The sequence below is a fragment of the Hordeum vulgare genome, chromosome 5H (assembly GCF_904849725.1).
Source record: "Hordeum vulgare subsp. vulgare chromosome 5H, MorexV3_pseudomolecules_assembly, whole genome shotgun sequence".
Taxonomy (NCBI): domain Eukaryota; kingdom Viridiplantae; phylum Streptophyta; class Magnoliopsida; order Poales; family Poaceae; genus Hordeum; species Hordeum vulgare.
In genome coordinates, this window is record NC_058522.1 from 397,585,908 (window position 1) to 397,607,870 (window position 21,963).

The 21,963-nt window shown below is 40.3% G+C and overlaps 1 protein-coding gene and 2 non-coding genes across 4 annotated transcripts; 2 read left to right on the top strand and 1 right to left on the bottom strand.

Annotated features, from left to right (window-relative positions):
* Positions 1-3,051: 3,051 nt before the first annotated feature.
* TRNAF-GAA lies at positions 3,052-3,124 on the bottom strand. The gene has a single exon. It is a non-coding gene; the product is annotated as a tRNA-Phe (tRNA).
* Positions 3,125-7,177: 4,053 nt separating this feature from the next.
* Positions 7,178-12,186, top strand: LOC123452649 (protein SAWADEE HOMEODOMAIN HOMOLOG 2-like). 2 transcript variants are annotated; one of them, XM_045129350.1, is made up of 9 exons: positions 7,178-7,325; positions 9,411-9,496; positions 9,685-9,730; positions 9,798-10,002; positions 10,096-10,156; positions 11,028-11,079; positions 11,225-11,368; positions 11,506-11,625; positions 11,812-12,186. In XM_045129350.1, the coding sequence occupies exons 1-9, from the start codon at positions 7,287-7,289 to the stop codon at positions 11,857-11,859; spliced, it is 801 nt and encodes a 266-aa protein (XP_044985285.1). In that variant the 5' UTR covers positions 7,178-7,286; the 3' UTR covers positions 11,860-12,186. The 2 variants fall into 2 exon arrangements, with proteins under 2 accessions (XP_044985285.1, XP_044985284.1); XM_045129349.1 differs by having other exon boundaries at positions 7,179-7,325; positions 10,087-10,156.
* Positions 12,187-12,390: 204 nt separating this feature from the next.
* On the top strand, positions 12,391-12,463 carry TRNAK-CUU. Its single transcript has one exon. It is a non-coding gene; the product is annotated as a tRNA-Lys (tRNA).
* Positions 12,464-21,963: the final 9,500 nt, after the last annotated feature.

Consider the following 21,963-nt stretch of genomic DNA (forward strand, 5'->3'; position numbering starts at 1 on the left):
TAGAAACTGTTGCTACCTTCTTTTTCACGATAGATTGAATCCCCAAGAAATGGGCCTATCCCTGCACACCCAAATGAGACAATTAGAGTATTAGACAGTTCTATTCCAGTCCTAAAACTAAGATATGTCACTTGCCAATAAAGCATCAAAACGAATCATATCGTGTTCCCAATTCTTGGTAGCCTACTGTATTTGATCTTCCAGGGACACTCCCTCTCTGAATGCTCGGGACAAGATTATCATCGCCGCGCTCTTAGTAGCATCTCATTTTATCCATCTGGACATGTTGCGAGAAGCCTGTGTACTCCCGTCGGCGCTGATTCTTGAAATTAAAAGTTAGTTTGATGGCCATGAAGTAGTAAGATCATTTTAAGCTCAAAACAGGCTTTCGTCCCGTTTTACATATAAAGCAACATCAGAAGAAGTATACGGCCGAATAATATAAGATGATGAGGTGACCCTCTTACAAAGCCGACAAAAGGTAATACTCCAAACGAGAACCTAGTACCGGAATTCATCTACAAATGTACCAGAATCTCTTAAGAGTTAAGTCCACAAAGAATGCCACAGCTTTTTCACGAATGGTATGGTCAGCTTCACCCAAGTTGCCGAAGAAGAGAATAGAATCCATCAGTCCCTTAAGAACAATAGTCACATTTCAAATCCATTTAGTACTCACTCACATACACTAGTATTTAAAGAAGACATTTGCTTCCATTAGAAGATGACACTTCCTTCGGCATGTGCTGGTCCAAATAAGAGCAGAAACCATGGCCTAAACCAAAACAACCACCATGTGAAACCAGTCTGTCCTCATCTACTGATTTCAACATCACTATCTGAAATTTACATTAGTCCCATCATTTCGTCCAGGAAATCCAACTTTGCCCTCATTCAAGGTATTCACACTTTTCCCACAAAAAGCTAGCAAAATATTCGCACTTATAACTCCAGAGATCAAGACTGGGAAGTAAGTTTTACCCTGTATATAGGATCAACGGCTAACTCCGCTGAAATGAATGGGAGCAGCACTGAAAATTTCAACCGGAAGCAAATTTGGAAGTTGCGGGGTTTGAATACGTTCAAAATGTTTGTGTGGCGGCTTGCTCACAACAGGTTGGCAAACAGGATGAAGATTCAGAGGTTGGGAGCCTGCCCGGTGTGTCAACGGTTGCGTGAAGACGGCGGCCACATTTTCCTTAAATGTAAGAAGGTAAAAGAACGTTGTAGCAGGCTGGCGTTCGGTGATCTTAGGGAAATCTTGTTGCAGCACAACTCCGCCCATGAGATGCTTGGTGAATTGTGGAAAACTTATACTAGTACCTCCCAGCTGAGGGCTCTTGTCTTGATGTGGTAGTGGTGTGATGTCCCCAGGAACAAAGCCCAACGCAGGGGAGCCGGTTTCTAGTCTTCGGAATGTTTGCCATCGGGTGGAGAAGGTTGTGGTGGAATTAATGCATTCAGTCCCAACGGAGAAGCCACCAAAGCAGGCGGATTTGCACAAGTGGTCAGAGCCTCCTGATGATCATGTGAAAATAAACTTTAACGGGGCTTTTAGTGAAAGGCTCAAATACTGGCAGATGAGTGTGCGTGATTCGCGACCAGGCTAGCAATTTTGTTGCTGCTGGAGCGGGAAAATCTGTGCACCTGAGAGATGCACTTCATTCTGAAGCGGTGGCGTGATGACCCCAAAAAAGACAAATTTGGGATTTGTAATAAAAATGTACTGTTCTGATCCAATTTGCTTTTTTGCTGAGAGTTACTCATATGTACAAATGATCTGAAATTCGGAGTGCATATCGCACAGCAAATTGTCTACCGTGCAAAAAAATGGAATTTTATTTATATTTTTCGTGAATTGTTTCTTGACCGAGTACAGATGAGCCTTGGCTCAGAAATGAATATTCTGCTCAGTCTTGATTACTTTTTCTACTGAGAGATTAGCACTGAAAGTAAGCAAGTACAATCTAGGGAATTTAATGCATGAAGGCTTATCTCCTAACCAAAGACCTTGCCAAAACCGGGTTCTCTTGCCGTTTCCCACAATTTTTCTAGAATACTTAAAGAAAATAGGTTTCACTTTCATCAAACCTTGCCAGAAGTGTGATTGTCCAGGTCTAGCTTTACACATGAACAGAGTAGATTTACCTAAATAATTCTTCCTAGTAAATGTTGCCACACTCCTTTTTCATTCTCTAATTTCCAAAGCCACTTAGACATTAAACAAATATTCATGATAGTAAGATCTACTACACTCAGGCCTCCCATATCTTTAGGTAAGCAAACAGTTTCCCAATTAACAAAATGAAATTTCTTAGTATCTTCATCTTCTTGCCAGAAAAGATATTGTCCTATATATATATCCGTACTGTTCTTTGGTCCTTTTCAGACATAGACATTATAAAAAAAAGGAATATTGATCAAACAAGACCTAAGTAAAGTTAACCTGCCTCCATATGAATGGAATTTACTTTTCCAAGGACTTACTTTCTTCTCAACTTTCTCTACAGTAGGATCCCAATCACTATTGCATAATCTTATAATTCTGCGCAAATTGGCCAGTACCACCTAGCGGAGGGATCTCATCTGACTGTGCCACGGTTGCAGGGGAGGGGGATGCAAACCATGCGGAGGTCCCTGCTGCATGCTTTAGCCGGGGTCGAATCCAAACGGAAGGATCAACGGTGACCCCGTATCTCAGTTCTTCAGCCGGAATATGCGTATTGGCTTGCGAACCTGAAACACTGTTTGCCTGAAAGAGAACAGGCAAGAAAGATAGTACTCCCTGTGTGTATCATTCAGAAAGAGGCTCATGCCCCCTGTGTGTATTATGTTGGTCGTTAACATTATCCGAAGCAAAAGTTATGGCGCTGTTAAATTGGTTTGCTAGGTAAAAACATACTAGCAGATTGAGGTTTGAGTTTGACCGTAGATCATCTTGCAACACATTTTTTACAACATAAAAGCATACTATTGCTGCGCATTATCATGTCGAAATCTTGAGAAAAAGCCGGTTTAATTACGCCCTAAGCAAAACAATAAAAAGAAACTTGCGGTGAGCGTGGATCGAACACGCGACCTTCAGATCTTCAGTCTGACGCTCTCCCAACTGAGCTATCCCCGCTATGTGAGATTTTCTTCTCTTCCTTTTTATATTATTTAACACATGAATAATTAAGTTCGGGCTACGCAAAAATTATAAAAATCAAGTTCGCCCCTTCCGTACCGTTGGACCGTGTCGGCGGCCAACCCTCCCCCTCCCCCAGTCCTACCAGAACAGAAGCGGCTACTGTGTTTGAGCACCAGCACTAGAAAGAAAGAGCGAGCACCAGCGATTTGGTTTGGAGAATCAACAAAGGCACCATCGCTCTTTAGGCCGTCGGTAGCCACGTCAAATTTGCTTCTGATCTCGTTTTGTTTCACGCAAATTGTCACGTCCAACAGGGACGGAGCCGCATCTTGATCTATCGGACCACACCTTTTTTCTTCAAACACCTGTCTCATGTAAAGGATCTTACTTTCTTATCCGAACCATTTTTTCTAACATACGATCCTACATAACATACAAAACAACATGTTAAAGTTAGGCTAGTGCTCTGCGTCCCCGCGCCGGCCGCACGATCCGTCAACCGCCGCGCGTCCGCATCGTTAGATCTCTATGCAACACTTTTTCTCCCATGCAGCAAAATTTCAACGCGATGCAGCAATTTTCGTCAACGGTTGCAACAAAAAAAATTGTAGCAAAAAAAATATCTACGTGATCGTAGCAAAAAAACGAAGCTGATGATGCGTGGTAGCAAAAGTCAAACGTCGGTTGTAGCAAAAATTTACGTGAACGTGTATGCAACTTTTTTAGTGAACGGATACAGCAAAAAATGATGTCGGTTGTAGCAAAAATTTAACACGGTTGTAGCAAAATCAAAACGCTGGTTGTAGCAAAAAATCCAAGGAACTCGAGTTGCAACCAACCGTGGATGCACCTTTTTTAGCGAACAGATGTAACAAATGAAAAATGCTAGTAGCGGAATTAAACAGTAGTTGGAGCAAATTTACACGGTATAAAAATTGCATCCACTGACCAGCGAAGCGCGCGCGTGCGAAAAATGTTGCATGGCCCTGCGCGAGTGAGCGAGCGACCGGCGCGTTGGTTCCGTCGACGCGCCGTATTGAAACTTTTCCCTTATGCATTATACTCCTACATGCCCTTATTAGAGCAACTCTAGCAGACCCAGCATCCGCCCCGATCCGTAAAATAACCGTCAAAATGTGGGTACGGGTCGGAAAGCTTGCCCGACCAGATCCCGCATCCCGCCCCGGCCCGCAAAAAATTTTGGGGGGCGCGGCAAATTCCCGACCCCAACCTGGGAAAACGCGGGTTTCCCCCTCGCGGCTGCGATGCCCTGCATCACAGAGAAGCAGTTGGCGAGAGGGACATTTCATCCCGTGCTCTTTTCCCCTCCTTCCTTCCGCCACCCTGCCCTTGCTTCCGCCCGCCCGTCGCCGACGATTCCAGCCATATCTGCATGCGAGTCGCTGCACCGCCCCTCCGGATCCGACGAGAAGAACCCCCCCCCCGCCGCCGCTTCCGGGGATCGACCACCGTCGAGCGCACCCCCTCGTCGCCGCCCGGGATCACCCGTCACCGGTTAGTCCCTTTTTTGTGATTTTTGCGAGTTGTGCGAGAGGATGGAGTTGACCCCGTGCGAGAAGTTCTTACTATCTGATTCGTCCGATTCAGACGGCTCGGATGTTGAGACCATGCTTGCGAACTTTCGGCAGCAAACATTAGTCATGGGGCTTGCCGTGAAGGAGCATGAAGACGAGAACCGGAAAAGGAGGCGAGGATCGACTGTCGGGCGTTTGTGCATTCCTCGAAATCGCCATCTTGGGAACGAGATGTTGATGCAAGACTATTTCGCGGAGAATCCTACATATCCTCCGCACCTCTTCCGGAGAAGGTACTGAATGCGCCGATCCCTCTTTGTGAAACTTGTTCAAGCTTGCGAGGAAAATTGCCGGTATTTTACTCAAAGAAGGAATGCCGCGGGCTTAAAGGGATTTAGTGCATATAAAAAAATATCCGCAGTCATGCGGGTGATTGCATATGGCGTTCCGACTGACTATGTCGATGAGTATCTTCGCATTGGTGAAGATACCACAATTGAGTCTGTGCGTAGATTTGCGAAAGTGATCATCTGTGTCTTCGGTCCTGAGTATCTTCGGGCATCCAATGAAGATGACACAAAGAAATTGATGGCGTCTAATGAGAGGAGAGGTTGGCCTGGCATGCTAAGGTAGCATTGACTGTATGCATTGGAATTGAAAATTGTGCCCCAAGGCTTGGCAAAGAATGTATTGTGGCAAGTCTCGTGATGCAACAATTGTGCTAGAGGCCGTAGCATCCGAGGATTTATGGATTTGACATTGCTTTTTGGTATACCGGGGCACTCTCAATGATATCAATGTGTTACAACTGACTCATTTGTTTGCTAGGCTTGCTAGTGGTGATGATCCTGCTTGCAACTACACTATCAATGGACATGAATACACAAAGGGGTACTATCTTGCAGATGGTATATACCCTCCTTGATGCACATTTGTCAAGAGCATCAAATAACCCAAAACAAAAAAACAATGTGAATTTGCAAGGGTGAAGAGGCAGCCCACAAAGACATTGAAAGAACATTCGGTGTTTTGCAATCTATGTTTGCCATTGTTCGTGGTCCTCCTCATTTTTGGGATAAGAAAACCTTGAAGAACATCATGACATGTTGTGTTATCCTGCACAATATGATTCTTGAAGATGAGAAATGATTGAACTTAGAATTCTTTTACGACAATGTGGGTAGCCGTGTCAAACCAGATAGAGACCCAATCCGCATTAGAGCTTTTCTTCAGACATACAAGGGGATTGAAAATGCAGCCACCCACTTTCAACTTCAGGAAGATCTCATTGAGCACCATTGGCAAAGGGCTGGACAGTGACTTATTTTTGTATTCATTTGTATTTGTATTAATGGCAAGTTTTGTATTGCACTATTTAAGTTTGCTACGATTATTTGAATAATTATTTGTAATGCGGACGATTATCGTATTATGTTTGTTTCGAATAATTCAGTTTGTTTTCGATTGTTGAATTATGTTGTATTTGATATTTGGGGGCTGATGATATGCGGGATGCAGCGGCGCAAAGAGCAGACCCCGCAAAGTTGATCCGTAAAAAAGTTGTTTTGCGCGAACTGCAAACGCGTTTTACGGGCCGACGGGATGCAGGATCTACTAGAGTTGCTCTTAGAGCATGGTTAATAGTACAGCCAGCTGCTGGCTATATGATGTTGACACGTCATCTATAGCCAAGCTTATAGCCCGCAAGTACAATAGGTAGATGTAAATAAGTACTACTTTATTGATACAAAGCCCACCATTAGTTAGCCAAGCTTATAGCCCGCAAGTACAATAGGTAGATGTAAATAAGTACTACTTTATTGATACAAAGCCCACCATTAGTTTGTAACCCACTTCCCTTCTCTCTCCTCCAACTCATCATAAATATAGTATTTTAAGTCTTGCAGCCTGCCAACGTCATCCTATTATACTTGCTCTTAGAGCATGGTTAATAGCATAGCCAACTGCTGGCTATAAGCAGTCTTATAGCCCGTCTTATAGTTAGCTTGTACAATAGTTAGCTATAAAATAGTACTACTTTTATCATATATGGTCCACCTTTCATTCTCACAAAGCACCTAGGAGCACGTGCTAGAGCTGACTCTTCACGAAAAGCCCGCTTCCCTTCTCTCTCCTCTTCTCTCTCATCCAACTCAGCAAAAATATACTTCCTACGTTCCTAAATATAAGTCTTTAAAGAGTTTTCATTAGTGAACTACATACGGATGTATATAGACATACTTTAGAGTATAGATTCATTCATTTTGTTCCGTATGTAGACTCATAATGAAATATCTTAAAAGACTTATATTTAGGAACAGAGGGAGTATTATTTTAATCTTTACAGCCTGCTGACTGTACCTTACTGTACTTGCTCTTAGCCGACCCCAAACTTTCCACCCCTACTGTCCATTGGGGTCCACGCTGTTTCCGGTGGGGTGCACCCCACTTTCCGGGATTCCTGCTTCCCCTCCTCTCTCTCACTTGGGTTTATTCCTTCCTCTCTTTTTTTTCCACGCTCGGCGCATCCGGAGACAGCACCCCTCATAATTGCCTGTGCCACTGGTGGTTGGACTGGCAGCCGCCTCCCCCTCCCCCCTCGACCTCGCCGCCGGCCAGCGATGGAGCGACGATCCAGCACCCGCTTCTCGCCCTCCGAGGTACAGCGCCATTCGCTACCTCCCCTCTCCTTCCCCCCCCATCCTCGCTGCCCCGATGCACCCGGGCGCTGCTCCTCGGTGCTTCATCGGCGCCACCCCTCCCCGGTGTTCGTCCTATCTGCGGCGTCGGAGGCGCTAGGATCTTCCCCTCCGATTCGATGGGAAGAGGACGCTCGCAGTCGGACGCGATCCAGTCGCTTCGATGCCGCCCCATTGCGTTTCAGAGTTCGCGGTGGTTTTTGCTGCGGATTCTGTCCTTTGCCCTCGTTTTATTAGGTTTCGTCCGGCCCGGGGGTGCTCTTGATGAAGGGGAAGGTCTCCTCTTGGACGGGGGAGATTTTATTGGATTTTTGTTGCTCTAATGCCCTTATTTTAATGAAATACTTTTTCCGTATTTGCTGCTGTTGTGGGTACTGACCATTTTTTTCCCCTTGCATGCGAATTTTGATTGTTGTACATATTGTGATTTTCCTGCTCTGGTTGCAATACGACGTGCACTTCCGTGCCACATTGTTCTGTGCTAGTGTGTAATAATGGTATCTGATGGGGGGAAATCGCTAGGGTTTTGTTTGTTGGGGCTGATTCCCAAACGGTTGGACCAAATGCCAGTTGGATGATCAGTCCAAGCAACTGTAGGGGGTAGAATTATTGGAGCATCGCATTGTATTATTCAGTTTGTACCATGGTTTTTGAGTCGATGAGTCGTTCTGGGGTAGCGACTCGTGATGAGTTGAGCCTGGCAAATCGAATCGTCAGACCTGGCAGTGCGACTCGTCAACTAGTCACGCCGACTTGAAAACCATGGTTTGTAGATAGCATTTGAGGCCTAATCTTTGTCGTCGTGGTAATTTAAAATGGTTAGAGGTTATTCCAGTCTAAAGGGTTTGTTAGTATGCAATATGTAGCATATGCGTTAAGCTGCGCCTATTTGTAAATGGACACCAAAGCTTATTGTTTTCCGTTTGCCCCCTAGATGTGACCAGTGAAAACAATCAGTTGCAGCTCGATTTTGATTGAAAAATATTTCTGAACACTCATCTTCTAGTATAAGAGCATTAGGCATGAAAATATTATGTTTACTCCTGATGGAAAACCACTCAATCTGTTCCTTAATAGCTTCCTCTGAAAGAATTTCAAGTCAATGGACACAAGGCGGGCAAACAATGTCTATGCATTATTGTTTTGTACTTGCTTATCCATTTTGGAGCGAGGGTGGGGTAAAACAATCACTAGTAGATCTGTACGTGCAATGCACGTTTATATTAGGCAGTATATTAGTTGCACGTGGACATTTGGTAGGATAGTATTTGTGTGTTAATTATATGATTAGCGCTATATTTGTTATGATATTAATTGCACGCTAAACATGTTGAGCGCTCGTCATTGGAGCAGTCTAGGTTATTGGATTGACCTGGTTTGATGACCGAGATTAGTTGGATCTGCTCCTTAGGGTCTGTTTATATTGGTATGGATGAAGTGCTTCATAGATCGGTTCACCTAGTTTCAGAGTTTGATATGGATCATCTAAACAATATAATTATTACTATGGATGGTGTTATTGTTGTGCTATGTTGCGTATATCTTTCACTCAGGCGCTGCGCTCATGACTTCATGCTGAATGCTGTTTTGAGAATTGGAATGGCTTTGGTACATGTCGGAGCATTATTGTATTATTTAGTTCGTTATGTAACTTGATGCTACTACTTGGATGTCACTCGTTCCTATTTTACTTTTACGAGTCTAGTTTTGAAAAGTTCAAAAAAATGCAAAGCGTTAATTGTGTGTTTTGCCACCGCCTTGAGCTTTTCTGACCAAAGCGCATGCTTAAGCACAATTATGTGCACATTAAGCGTAATTAAGAGCTAAGTGTTTTGCTGTCACCTAGAGCCTAGGTGTGCTTAAGCACCTTTTTTAACTATACTTTTGATGACTTCATGTGCAAACATATATAGCCGCATCAGCGTGTTGGTATTCTTGGGAACTGCTGAATGGCCAGTTGCATACCATGTCATGCCTCATACCTATGTCCTTTTACTTGTTTTTGCCATGCTAGCTAGTGCTAATTAGAAGTACTTCCTGCTACAGATTGCAAGGATGGAGAAGTTGGTTTCAGACAAAAAAGGGGAAGTCTTGGTTGATAGTTTCTGCCAGAAGCTTGTAGAAGAATTTAAGTGAGTGCCTTAACCTAGGGAACATATACATCGATCACAATTCCTAAGAGAACTTTTTTGGAGGACTGAAGTATATTATGTTATCTTTTAAGCATACGTCTCAATCATATGATGTTGCTTGACTGTATTTATAATAGTGTAAGTGACACTTAATGATGTTTGGTCTCATTTTCTGCTCCTCTGTGTAGTCGTTCTGCAGCTCGAGTCGGAAGTAGAGCTCTACAGGCTACACAGGTGATAATGTCTTTCTTACATTGTCCATGTTTCACCGAGTGTGTTTGTATGACATCTCTTTCAATAGGTTCAAGGATGGTTCCTTGATAAGCTCCCTGCATCAACTCCTAAACCTGCTTGTTTGCCTGCTACTTCTGAAGAAAAGCCTTTAGCCTCAGAACCAGATGCGTTAGTTTCTGAGATAAAGGCTTCAGCTTCTGAAGAAAAAAAAATAGCTCTTGATACAAGTATTTCAAACAACGAGGATGCACTTTCTCCGGATTTACCTAAAGGTAGTCGTTAGTACTTGTCCATTAAACTTTATGCTTGGTGCTTGAACCATGTACTAAATTTCTTATGTGCTGGCTTCTTTTTAGAGACTACAGATAAGGTTCCTGAATTTGAAGACTTGCAGTTTGAGGCTAAGTCATCAAAGGATTCTGCATGGTGAATACTCTTTTACTTTCAAGAGCCATTTCCTCACCTCTTTCCCTTTCCCCTTTCTCGCTTTTGTTTGCAACAATTTCATTCTTGTTTACTTTGCCACATTCCATCGTCTTCTGAGTAATCAAGTGACCACAAGAAGAAAGCAAGGCACTTAACTCCTGTTGTACCTCAGTTTCTTTTATTAGGAGTATGCCATTCAGCATGACTGTAGTGGTGAATTTATGTTTATCAAGTCTGCATAGTATCTACTTTTTTATCGATTTCTAGCTAATGAGCACGAGAAGTTTTTATCATAACAGTTTATTTCCACCTCTCCTAATGTTGCTCGTAATAATGTAGTGATCCAGGACATCATTGGCAATAGTAAACCTGGATGTTATACCTTTCTTCTAGCTGTCTGATTAGGATAGCTTGGACTTCTGTAATGTTTGTTAGTGTTATATAGTACCTTGGAGCAGAAATCTTAATCGCTGTGCATGTAGCCAGAAAAAAATGTGATAGCATGCTTTGGTTGGGTATGTCTATCTACTCCCTCCGTTCCTAAATACAAGTCTTTGTAGAGATTTCACTATAGACTACATACGGAGCAACATGGATGAATCTACAAACTAAAGTATGTCTATATACATCCGTATATAGTTCGTAGTGGAATCTCTAGAAAGACTTATACTCCCTCTGTAAACTAATATAAGAGCGTTTGGATCACTTCTAATATAAGAGCGTTTGGATCACTAAAGAAGTGATCCAAACGCTCTTATATTAGTTTACGGAGGTAGTATTTAGGAACGGAGGGAGTACAAGTTTTCATCTTCCTTTTTCCCCTTAAATTTAGCAGCAACACTAAAATTTCATATTCAATTGTGATACACAGGTACGACGTTGCCCTTTTCTTGGCACACAGGAAGACAAGTTTGGGAGAAGTTGTAAGTAGAATAACTGATCTCGTTGTATAAGAACATTTTTATATGTTTTTCCCGTGATTTATTTAACTGCTGAGTAGAGAATCTTCTTTTATTTCGTTTTGTGATTTCATTCATCAGTTTTACCTTCTCCGCATTGCTTTTCTAGGAAGTCCGGGTGAGGTTCGTCGGATATGGGGCTGAAGAAGATGAGTGGGTGAATGTCAGGAAGGCTGTCCGCCAGCAATCCATTCCATTGGAATCCTCAGAATGCCGAAGCATTGTCAAAGGAGATCTTGTCCTGTGTTTCAAGGTAGTGGCTAATGATTAACGTCGAGCATCATTTCATAGGACCTGATAACGTTGGGTTTTGTTCTATCCTGCCGCGGCTTCCTACTGTTAAGCAGAGGTCTCGAGTTATTTATGTTCTTGTCGCAATTTTTACATCAGGAGAGCAATGATGAAGCACTGCATTTCGATGCGCACATTGTGGATGTCCAGTGGAAACAACATGATATAAGGGGATGCAGATGCCTCTTCACCGTTGAATATGATCATGATCAAAGCCAGGTATGTTCAACTAGCCCAGTCACTGTTTGTTTCAGAATATCTCGTACCAAGCCATAAAAACTTCAATCGTTTTGTCATTCTTGGTGTTTATATTGCTCTTCTCTCCTGAGTCATAAATTTCAATGCTTGCACTTATAGACTTAAATCTTGCCAGATCTTAAGAAAGTTCCTGATTTTCTTTTCCAGGAGATGGTGAACCTCAAGAGGATCTCCCGGCGACCAAGATACCTTTGATGGCTTATGCTACCGTGGATCTGCTTCTGGCTGCTATCCGAGCTTGTGTCGTCCTAATGGGAGCCCTCGAATCTGGTTGAGACCGCCGCACTCTGATCGTTTGTTCTTGTTGTTGTAATGTGTCTAGTAAAACAACCGGGAGAGTAGTTGTTAAGCCCCCTCTTTGGCACATAGCTGCTGTAACGGCTATGAGTAGGCTCCATGATAGCCAATTTTTGTGCACACAGACGAGAAAGTTGGTGCCAAAGCGGGCAGAGAGCCGGATTTTAACTGATGTGTTGGGAGCAGATTACCATGTCATTATGTCAGTGTTTGCCGTTCTGAACCTCTTGGCGATTTGCTTCTGCTATTGCACGCCTGGTTTTGAGCGTTCAGTATCGATAGACATACAGTTCCTGCTTGCTGATTATAGCCGCTGATTTGGTCGCATGCTCTGCTCTTTGAGCCGAAATAATACATTACTGTAATATTCTGCGAAATGCACCCTTTTCTCGGTGGATATAAAGGACTAAATATGGATTCATTCACACAGCCCGTCTAGCTCAGTTGGTAGAGCGCAAGGCTCTTAACCTTGTGGTCGTGGGTTCGAGCCCCACGGTGGGCGTATAGTGAACATGGCACTTAATTTCTACTTTTTATTTTGAAAGAAACTAAAATATTTAAACTAGATAATTCTTTTTTCTTTGAAGGAATATATTAGATAATTCTTCATGGAAGTCACATTTCTAAATTTATCGTGCAAACTCACCATGATATGTACAACTATATGGTTTACGTGTCATTTTGAAAAAAACAAACTAAATCATCATAAAATATTTACATTACACAAATTTTCATGGAAATCACATGTCTAAACTTGTAATGCAAACTTCTTTCACCATGCTATGTACAACTATCTGTTTTACGTGTCATTTAATTTTAATAAAAAGAAACTAAATCATCGTAAATATTTACATTACGTAAATTCTTCATGGAAATCACATGTCTAAACTTGCAATGCAAACTGCTTTGACCATGCTATGTACAACTATCTGGTTTATGTGGCACTTAATTTCTACTTTTTATTTTGAAAGAAACTAAAATATTTAAACTAGATAATTCTTTTTTCTTTGAAGGAATATATTAGATAATTCTTCATGGAAGTCACATTTCTAAATTTATCGTGCAAACTCACCATGATATGTACAATTATTTGGTTTACGTGTCATTTTGAAAAAAAAACTAAATCATCATAAAATATTTACATTACACAAATTTTCATGGAAATCACATGTCTAAACTTGTAATGCAAACTTCTTTCACCATGCTATGTACAACTATCTGTTTTACGTGTCATTTAATTTTAATAAAAAGAAACTAAATCGTCGTAAATATTTACATTACGTAAATTCTTCATGGAAATCACATGTCTAAACTTGCAATGCAAACTGCTTTGACCATGCTATGTACAACTATCTGGTTTATGTGGCACTTAATTTCTACTTTTTATTTTGAAAGAAACTAAAATATTTAAACTAGATAATTCTTTTTTCTTTGAAGGAATATATTAGATAATCCTTCATGGAAGTCACATTTCTAAATTTATCGTGCAAACTCACCATGATATGTACAACTATTTGGTTTACGTGTCATTTAAAAAAAACTAAATCATCATAAATATTTACATTACACAAATTCTTCATGGAAATCACATGCCTAAACTTGTAATGCAAACTTCTTTCACCATGCTATGTACAACTATTTGTTTTACGTGTCATTTAATTTTAATAAAAAGAAACTAAATTGTCGTAAATATTTACATTACGTAAATTCTTCATAGAAATCACATGTCTAAACTTGCAATGCAAACTGCTTTGACCATGCTATGTACAACTATCTGGTTTATGTATGTCATTTTTTTGAAAAAAAGAAACTAAATCGTCGTAATTATTTACATTACATAAATTCTTCATGGAAATCACATTTATGTACTTGTCGTGCAAACTGCTTTCACTATGATATGTACAACTATCTGGTTTAGGTATGTCATTTATTTTCTAAGAAAACATAAAAAATATTTACATTAGATAATTTCTTCATGGAAATCACATTTCAAAATTTGTCATGCGAACTGCTTCACATAATATATACTACTATCTGGTTTAGGTGTGCCATTTATTTTTTAAAAGAAAAACTAAATCAGTGAATTTTTTTTACACATCCGACTAGTTTCTTCATGCAAATTTTATTCCTAAATTGTCATAGAAACTGCTTTCACCATAATATGTAGTACTATCTGGTTGTAACACCCACAAATTTTTAATTTAGAATTTTTAAGTTTGTATTATTTTTTAAAGAGAGTTATTGGAATTTTTATAAAAACCTCTTTTGGAATCTCTTGGGAAACTTTATTCTGGAGTAAAACTCTTATGAGATTTCTTGAAATAACTCTGGTTTGCCAAGAGTTTCTATCTGATTCTTACATGACAGAAATTTCATTTCTTATTTTTTAAAGTCACAAATTGGTTTATGCTTAAAAATTTCCCTCTAAAATTCTCACTCATTTCTCTCCTCTCCTAAATTCAAGGTTTTCATTCCAATGATCCTCTTCGCTCCTCAATACATCATCTAAAACAGTTTCACAAAGTTTTGAATCTGTTTATTATTTTTATCTCACTCGAGGCTTTTTCTATAATCATTTTTTGACCCCAAAAAATTGAAAAGGACCCCATAGTTTTCTTTAGCTACTGTCCCCAAGTAAGCTATCCATGATAGTCGTAGGCACCCTCAACCTATTTATCCAAAAACCTTTTATTTTGTAGTTCGAATTATTCAAATTCCGTTTCACTGAAATTTGAACCAGATTTGATCTTTTTGTTGAAAACACACCTTTTTCAGTCGCACACATTGTGAATTAATTCAGGCAGCCTCTACAAGCAATGAGAAGCCTTCCCTCCAAGTTTCAGCTCAAAACTCGTTTCCTCATGCCGTTCGCATTCTCTGGAGCACCTGGCGTGCACTCGGTGAGTGACTCGTCAAATCCAACCACAATCTCACTAGTGCTGAGCGTTGACGCTTGCTCCCTGTTCCCCGAGCCTATCCATGTGTCGCACGGTCGTTTGGCCGCACCTGAGCGTCGATGGTGAGATGGCTCGCCGACGCGAGCCTTCCCAACGACACTATGAGGCCCGCTGTTGATGCTAGTGAGCAGGACCAGCTGAACGACGCCGTCCATTGCGTGTGCAAGCTCCGTGTGGCCCATGTGCAACCTACAGACCCTTGCCACATTTTCTCATTTCCTCATTTTTACATCTAGGTTTTTATGATATTTAATTAAAAATATTTTGGACAACTTTTCTATGGGTACGGTATTTACCATTAACATGAAAAGTGACATTGCCTTTGTTGCAATCAATAACAGCCCCTACAGTATTCAGAAAGGGTCTACCAAGGATGATCGACAAACTGTTGTCCTCGGGAATATCAAGAATAACAAAGTCCATTAAGATAGTAACGTTGGCAACCACAACAGGCACATCCTCACAAATACCAATAGGTAAAACAGTTGATTTATCAGCCGTTTGAAGAGAGATTTCAGTAAGTGTCAGCTTATTCAAGTCAAGTCTACGATATAAAGAGAACGACATAACACTAACATCAGCTCCAAGGTCACATAAAGCAGTTATAACATAATTTTATTTAATGGAGCATGGTATAGTGGGTACTCCGGGATCTCTTAATTTCTTTGGTATTCCATCCTTAAAAGTGCAGTTAGCAAGCATAGTGGAAATCTCTTTTATTAGTAACAATATATTTTATGTACTTAGCATAAGGAGACATTTTCAGAATATCAGTTAAGCGCATACGTAAGAAAACAAGTCTCAGCATTTCAGCAAAGCGCTCAAAATCCTCATCATCCTTTTTCTTGGATGGTTTAGGAGGAAAGGGCATGGGTTTCTGAACCCATGGTTCTCTTTCTCTACCATGCTTCCTAGCAATAAAATCTCTTTTATCATATCTCTTATTCTTAGGTTGTGGGTTATCAAAATCAACAGCAGGTTCAATCTCCACATCATTGTCATTACTAGGTTGAGCATCGACATGAACATCATCATTAATATTATCATTAGGTTCATGTTCATTACCAGATTGTGTCTCAACATCAGAAATAGAGATATCATTTGGGTTTTCATGTGACTCCATAACACGTTCACTAGCATCATGCAAAGTCCTATCATCATTCTTTTTCTTTTTATTAGAAGGACCAGGTACGTCAATATTAACTCTCTGAGACTCTTGCTCAACTCTCTTAGGATGGCCCTTAGGATACAAAGGTTCCTGAGTCATTCTACCACCTCTAGTCACAACTCTAACAGAATGATCATTGTTCTTACTAATCATCTCATTGAGCAAATCATTTTGTGCCTTAAGTACCTGTTCTACTTGAGTAGTTACCATGGAAGCATGTTTACTAATAAGCCTAAGGTCATTAAAAGTTCTACTCATATAATCACCCAAGCGATCAAGCATGTAAGCATTATGCTTCAATTGTCTACTAACATAAGCATTGAATTTTTCTTGTTTAACAACAAAGTTATCAAATTCATCTAAGCATTGGCTAGCAGACTTATTATAAGGAATGTCACCTTCATCAAATCTACGAAGAGAATTTACCTCTACTACCTGTGTCGGGTTATCAAGACCATGTATTTCTTCAATAGGTGGTAGATTCTTAACATCTTCAACTTTAATACCTTTTTCTTTCATAGATTTCTTTGCCTCTTGCATATCTTCAGGACTGAGGAATAGAATACCTCTTTTCTTCAGAGTTGGTTTTGGAGGTGGTTCGGGAATAGTTCAATCATTATCATTGCTCAATATATTATTCAATAGTATTTTAGCTTGTTCAATAGTTCGTTCCCTGAAAACACAACCACCACAACTATCTAGGTGGTCCCTAGAAGCATCGGTTAGTCCATTATAAAAGATATCAAGTATTTCATTTTTCTTGAGAGGGTGACCAGGCAAAGCATTAAGTAATTGGAGAAGCCTCCCCCAAGCTTGTGGGAGACTCTCTTCTTCAATTTGCACAAAGTTAAATATTTCTTGCAAGGCAACTTCTTTCTTATGGGCAGGAAAATATTTTTTCAGAGAAGTAGTAAATCATATCCTGGGGACTACGCACACAACTAGGAGCAAGAGAATTAAACCATATCTTAGCATCACCCTTTAATGAGAACGGAAACAACTTGAGAATATAGTAATAATGATTTTTTTCCTCATGAGTAAATAGGGTGGCTATATCATTCAATTTAGTAAGGTGTGCCACAACAGTTTTAGATTCCTAACCATGGAAAGGATCAGATTCTACCAAAGTAATTAACTCAGGATCGACGGAGAATTCATAATCCTTATCAGTAACACAAATAGGTGAAGTAGCAAACTTGGGATCATATTGCATTCTAGCATTCAAAGATTTTTCCTTCCATTTGCGTAGCAATTTCTTAAGATCATCTCTATCCTTACAAGCAAGAAAGTCCCTAGCTACTTCTCCTTCCATAACATAACCCTTAGGTATATTAGGCAATTCATATCTAGGAGAGCTAGGTCTAGTGGTGCATCATGATGTTCACTTTCAATAATTTCATCAGATTCAGAAATATTATCAGTTTTAGCATTCACTCTAGCAATTTGTTCATCAAGAAATTCACCAAGTGGCACAATAGTATCAAGCAAAGCATCATCATAAGAATCATGCATAGTAGAATTAGCATCACCAATTACTTGCGACATTTCAGATTCACTAGTAGGTGGTGGTGTCACAAATTTACTCATAACAAACGGTGAATCAAGTGCACAGCTAGATGGCAGTTCCTTACCTACCCTCGTAGTTGAGGGGTAGATCTTGGTTTTGACATCTTTCAGATTTTTCATAGTGATCATCAGATATAAATTTCAAGTGACTCAGAGAATAAAGCTATGCTCCCCGGCAACGACGCCAAAAAAGGTCTTGATAACCCACAAGTATAGGGGATAGCAACAATTTTCGAGGGTAGAATATTCAACCCAAATTTATTGATTCGACTCAAGGGGAGCCAAAGAATATTCTCGAGTATTAGCAGCTGAGTTGTCAATTCAACCACACCTAAAAGACTTAATATTTGCAACAAAGTATTTAGTAGGAAAGTAGTATGGAAGGAACGGTAACGGTGGCAAACGTAACAGTAGCAGTTTTGTAGTTATCGTAACAATAGCAACGGAAAAGCAACTTAGCAAAGACCAATATGTGTAAAGTTCGTAGGCAATGGATCAGTGATGGATAATTATATCGGATGGCATTCATCATGCATGGGTCATAACATAGGGTGATACAGAACTAGCTCCAATTCATTAATGTAATGTAAGCATGCATTCCATGTATAGTCATACGTGCTTATGAAAAAGAACTTGCATGCCATCTTTTGTGCTACCCTCCCGTGGCAGTGGGGTCCTAATGGAAACTAAGGGATATTAAGGCCTCCTTTTAATAGAGAACCGGACCAAAGCATTAGCACTTAGTGAATACATGATCTCCTCAAACTACGGTAATCACCGGAAAGAATCCCAGTTATTGTCACCCTGGGGGATGCAGATCATAACTCGTAATAGGTGTCTATAACTTGCAAGATAGGATCAAGAACACATATATATATTCATGAAAACATAAGAGGTTTAGATCTGAAATCATGGCACTCGGGCCCTAGTGACAAGCATTAAGCATAGCAAAGTCATAGCAACATCAATCTTAGAACATAGTGTATACTAGGGATCAAACCCTAACAAAACTAACTCGATTACATGATAGATCTCAACCAACCCATCATCTTCCAGCAAGCCTATGATGAAATTACTCAAGAACAATGGAGAACATCATGAAATTGCTGACGAAGGATGGTTGGTGATGGCGACAGCGTCAATTTTCCCTCTCCGGAGCCCAAATCAGACTCCATATCTGCCCTTCCGAGGAAAAACATGAGGTGATGGCTCCGTATCGTAAAACACGATGAACTCTTCTCCCTGATTTTTTTCTCCCTAGATAGGAATATATAGGAGCGTAAACAAGGTCGGTGGAGCTACAAGGGGCCCACAAGCCATGGGTCGCGCCTTGCAGGCTTGTGGCCTGGTGGTGGCCCCACTTCAGTTGATTATTTCGCCAATATTTTTTATTAATTCCAGAAACTTTCTCCGTAAATTTTCAGGTCAATCTGAGAAATTTTATTTCTCCACAAAATAACACCAAGGCAATTCTGTTGAAAACAGCGTCAGTCCGGGTTAGTTCCCTTCAAATCATGAAAATTAGAGTCCCAAACAAGGGCAAAATAGTTTAGAGAAGTAGATATGTTGGAGATGTATCAGTCATGTAGGAGCATGCGAGTACTTCAACAAACCTAACAACTTCAGTATCGGCCTAGATCGAGTCTTGTCAGTATGTCACCTTACTTTTCGTGCTGCCACATGCCTTCCCAAGGGGAATACAGTTTAGTAGGTTGTGATCCTATTTCCATGTACACACCAAGTAAAGGGGTCTGGTGAAGGTTCTATGGCCCTGGAATAATGTCGGTCATATGGTCAGGGGGTATTGGTCTTTCTGGCATGGGGCCGAGAGGGGTCACCCCTTAGTAGCGCACGGTACAAATTTGATCCCATGCTATTCGAGGTGTCGGCCTCCCTATCTTATAGTTTTTCCTCGAAGCATTGTCCGGTTGATTCCGGGCCTTGCTGGGTAAAAATGGGTGTGTGATGGTTATGTGTGCTTACTTCTAAAATACCATAGACGGGATTAGTCCTTGTGACTATTGGAACCCATTGGTCGTGGGTAAAGAGTGCACCCTCCGTAGACTCAAAACTATTCGAGCAACCGCGTCCACGGTCAAGGACGACTGGTTGTCAGGTCAAGTGTCGGTCTTCGTGTCGGTCTTTGGAGAGAAAATATTCTTTATGAGAACTCTGACTTATGATTGTATGGCTGTGATCTTTATGGCTAACATGTTGAAACATTGTTTGTATTGAGTATCATGTAGGTTGGTTGTACCACCCGGATACCCGCATGTTGCTATTCAAATATAAGCCATTTTCATGGTGTTGTTTGGACGCCCGACTGTGGTAAGCCATTTATTTTATTAAGTCCATGTAGTGTCGCATCGATGCCCGACTTCAGCATGTTATTTATGTCATACCGTCCTTTCTGTGGTGTCGCTTAGACACCCGACTGTGACTTGTTGACTATTATATAAGCTTTTTATGTGGTGTCGCCTCGACGCATGACCGTTGCATATTATTATTTCATAAAGCCCTTTATGAGGTGTCACCTCTACGATCGACTGTGGCATGTTATTTATTTCATAACACCTTGTTTGTGGTGTCATCTAGACGTCCGAATGTGGCAAGTCATTTATTTTATTAACCCCTTCACATGGTGTCGTCTAGACGCCCGACTCTGGCAGTTTACTTTTACTGTTAACCTTTTGAGGCGTCGCTTCAAACACCCGGTCGGATTATTTTATTTTCTTGAATATTTCGGAAGGACTATCGCCCGATTTATCTATCGTTATTTTTTTACTTCAGCTTACTGTTAAAATTATTAACCTTGCTGATTGTGACATATGAATTAACCTGTGCATGTGAATTCTGTTTGCATTCATTTTTATCTTATGTCCGAACTGTCTTGCGAGTACTTTTAAAGTGCTTACTGGCTTGTTGATTTGGCTAGATTTGGATGAAGGAGACCTCATAAATGGAGAGTACGATGGCGAATATGATGGCTAGAGGAGTCCGAGTGAATCTTACGATCTTGGAATCCGTTGTTGTATTATTCCACCACTTCTGTCACCATGAATAAATTGTTGAGCCTCACTCTTACGTTGGACATGTTGTAGTACATTGAGTCATGTCACTTCACTCCATCGTGACACATCCACTTATATATGCGAGTCTGTAGTGCTACCCCCATGACCATCGTGTTATATCTGCCTTTATCTTAAATATGTGTGTGCTCGTAATAAACTATTGAGCGAGCTCCGCTCAGCCCTGTATATTATTAAGTACTATTGGTTTTTTCTGTATCAAGATTGATCTACTAGTGTGAATTATTTTCTACGCTGGAATGACATTCATGGCTGTTTTCCGATATTATGTAAACCGGTCCTCACAAGTTTGTAACACCCCAAAATTTTTACCATGTTTTCATTAATAAAATTATTTTGTGAGGAATATAGATTTTTATTTTCTAGACCTTCTCTTGGTTTGAGGACCATTCTTCCTTAACATTTTTTTAAAATCCCCTCCAATAGAAACTTTTGGAAAAAAATTATTATTGGGCTTGGATGTTTGAATTAAATGTTTTTATTTTCACTTTAATATTTGAGGGAGAAATATTTTTTATGATTGAACTTGCCTCACTTAATTATTTTAATGGTTTTTTATTCTCTAAAGGCCTCCATTGCACTAAAACCTCTTTAAATTTTATTTTAAAAATTTCACCAAAATTTGGAGATGTCAAGTGGTGCTTGTAGATCAATTTTATGCAAAAACTATTCTTGGCCTTTTGAAAATTTTGGGCAAACCATCCTCTTTTGTGTTCTGGTCCAATTTGGTGATTTGCACTACAACCCTACTTTATTGTGCCATGATCACCATGAGATTTTTACTGCTTGCAGTAGACCCTATCAAACCCTTAAGACCAAAAGATTACAACCATTGGAGTATCTTTAGCCCATGCAATAAAGCCCTATAGTTTCTGCCCAGAAAAGTTTTTCTGTGTATCCTTTCATTTTTGAAGATAACTAAATCTTCAAATATTTGCATTCGATAGTTTCTTAGTACATATTGTATTCCTAAATTTTTCGTGAAAAGGCTTTCACCATACATAGCTTTTCTGTATTTATAATGACATTCTAATCCGAATCGGATTAAAAGGGAGTTTTGGAGATCAAATGGAAGTCCAAAACAACCCAACTTATGTGTGAAATTTGGCTTTAATTTTACATGACATGGTAAATCAGTAACAATACTAAAGTGGCAAGCTTTTGCTTTTTCTGCTTTTTTAAATACCGTCTATAATGAGAATTTTCATGGGGTTGTGTAAGT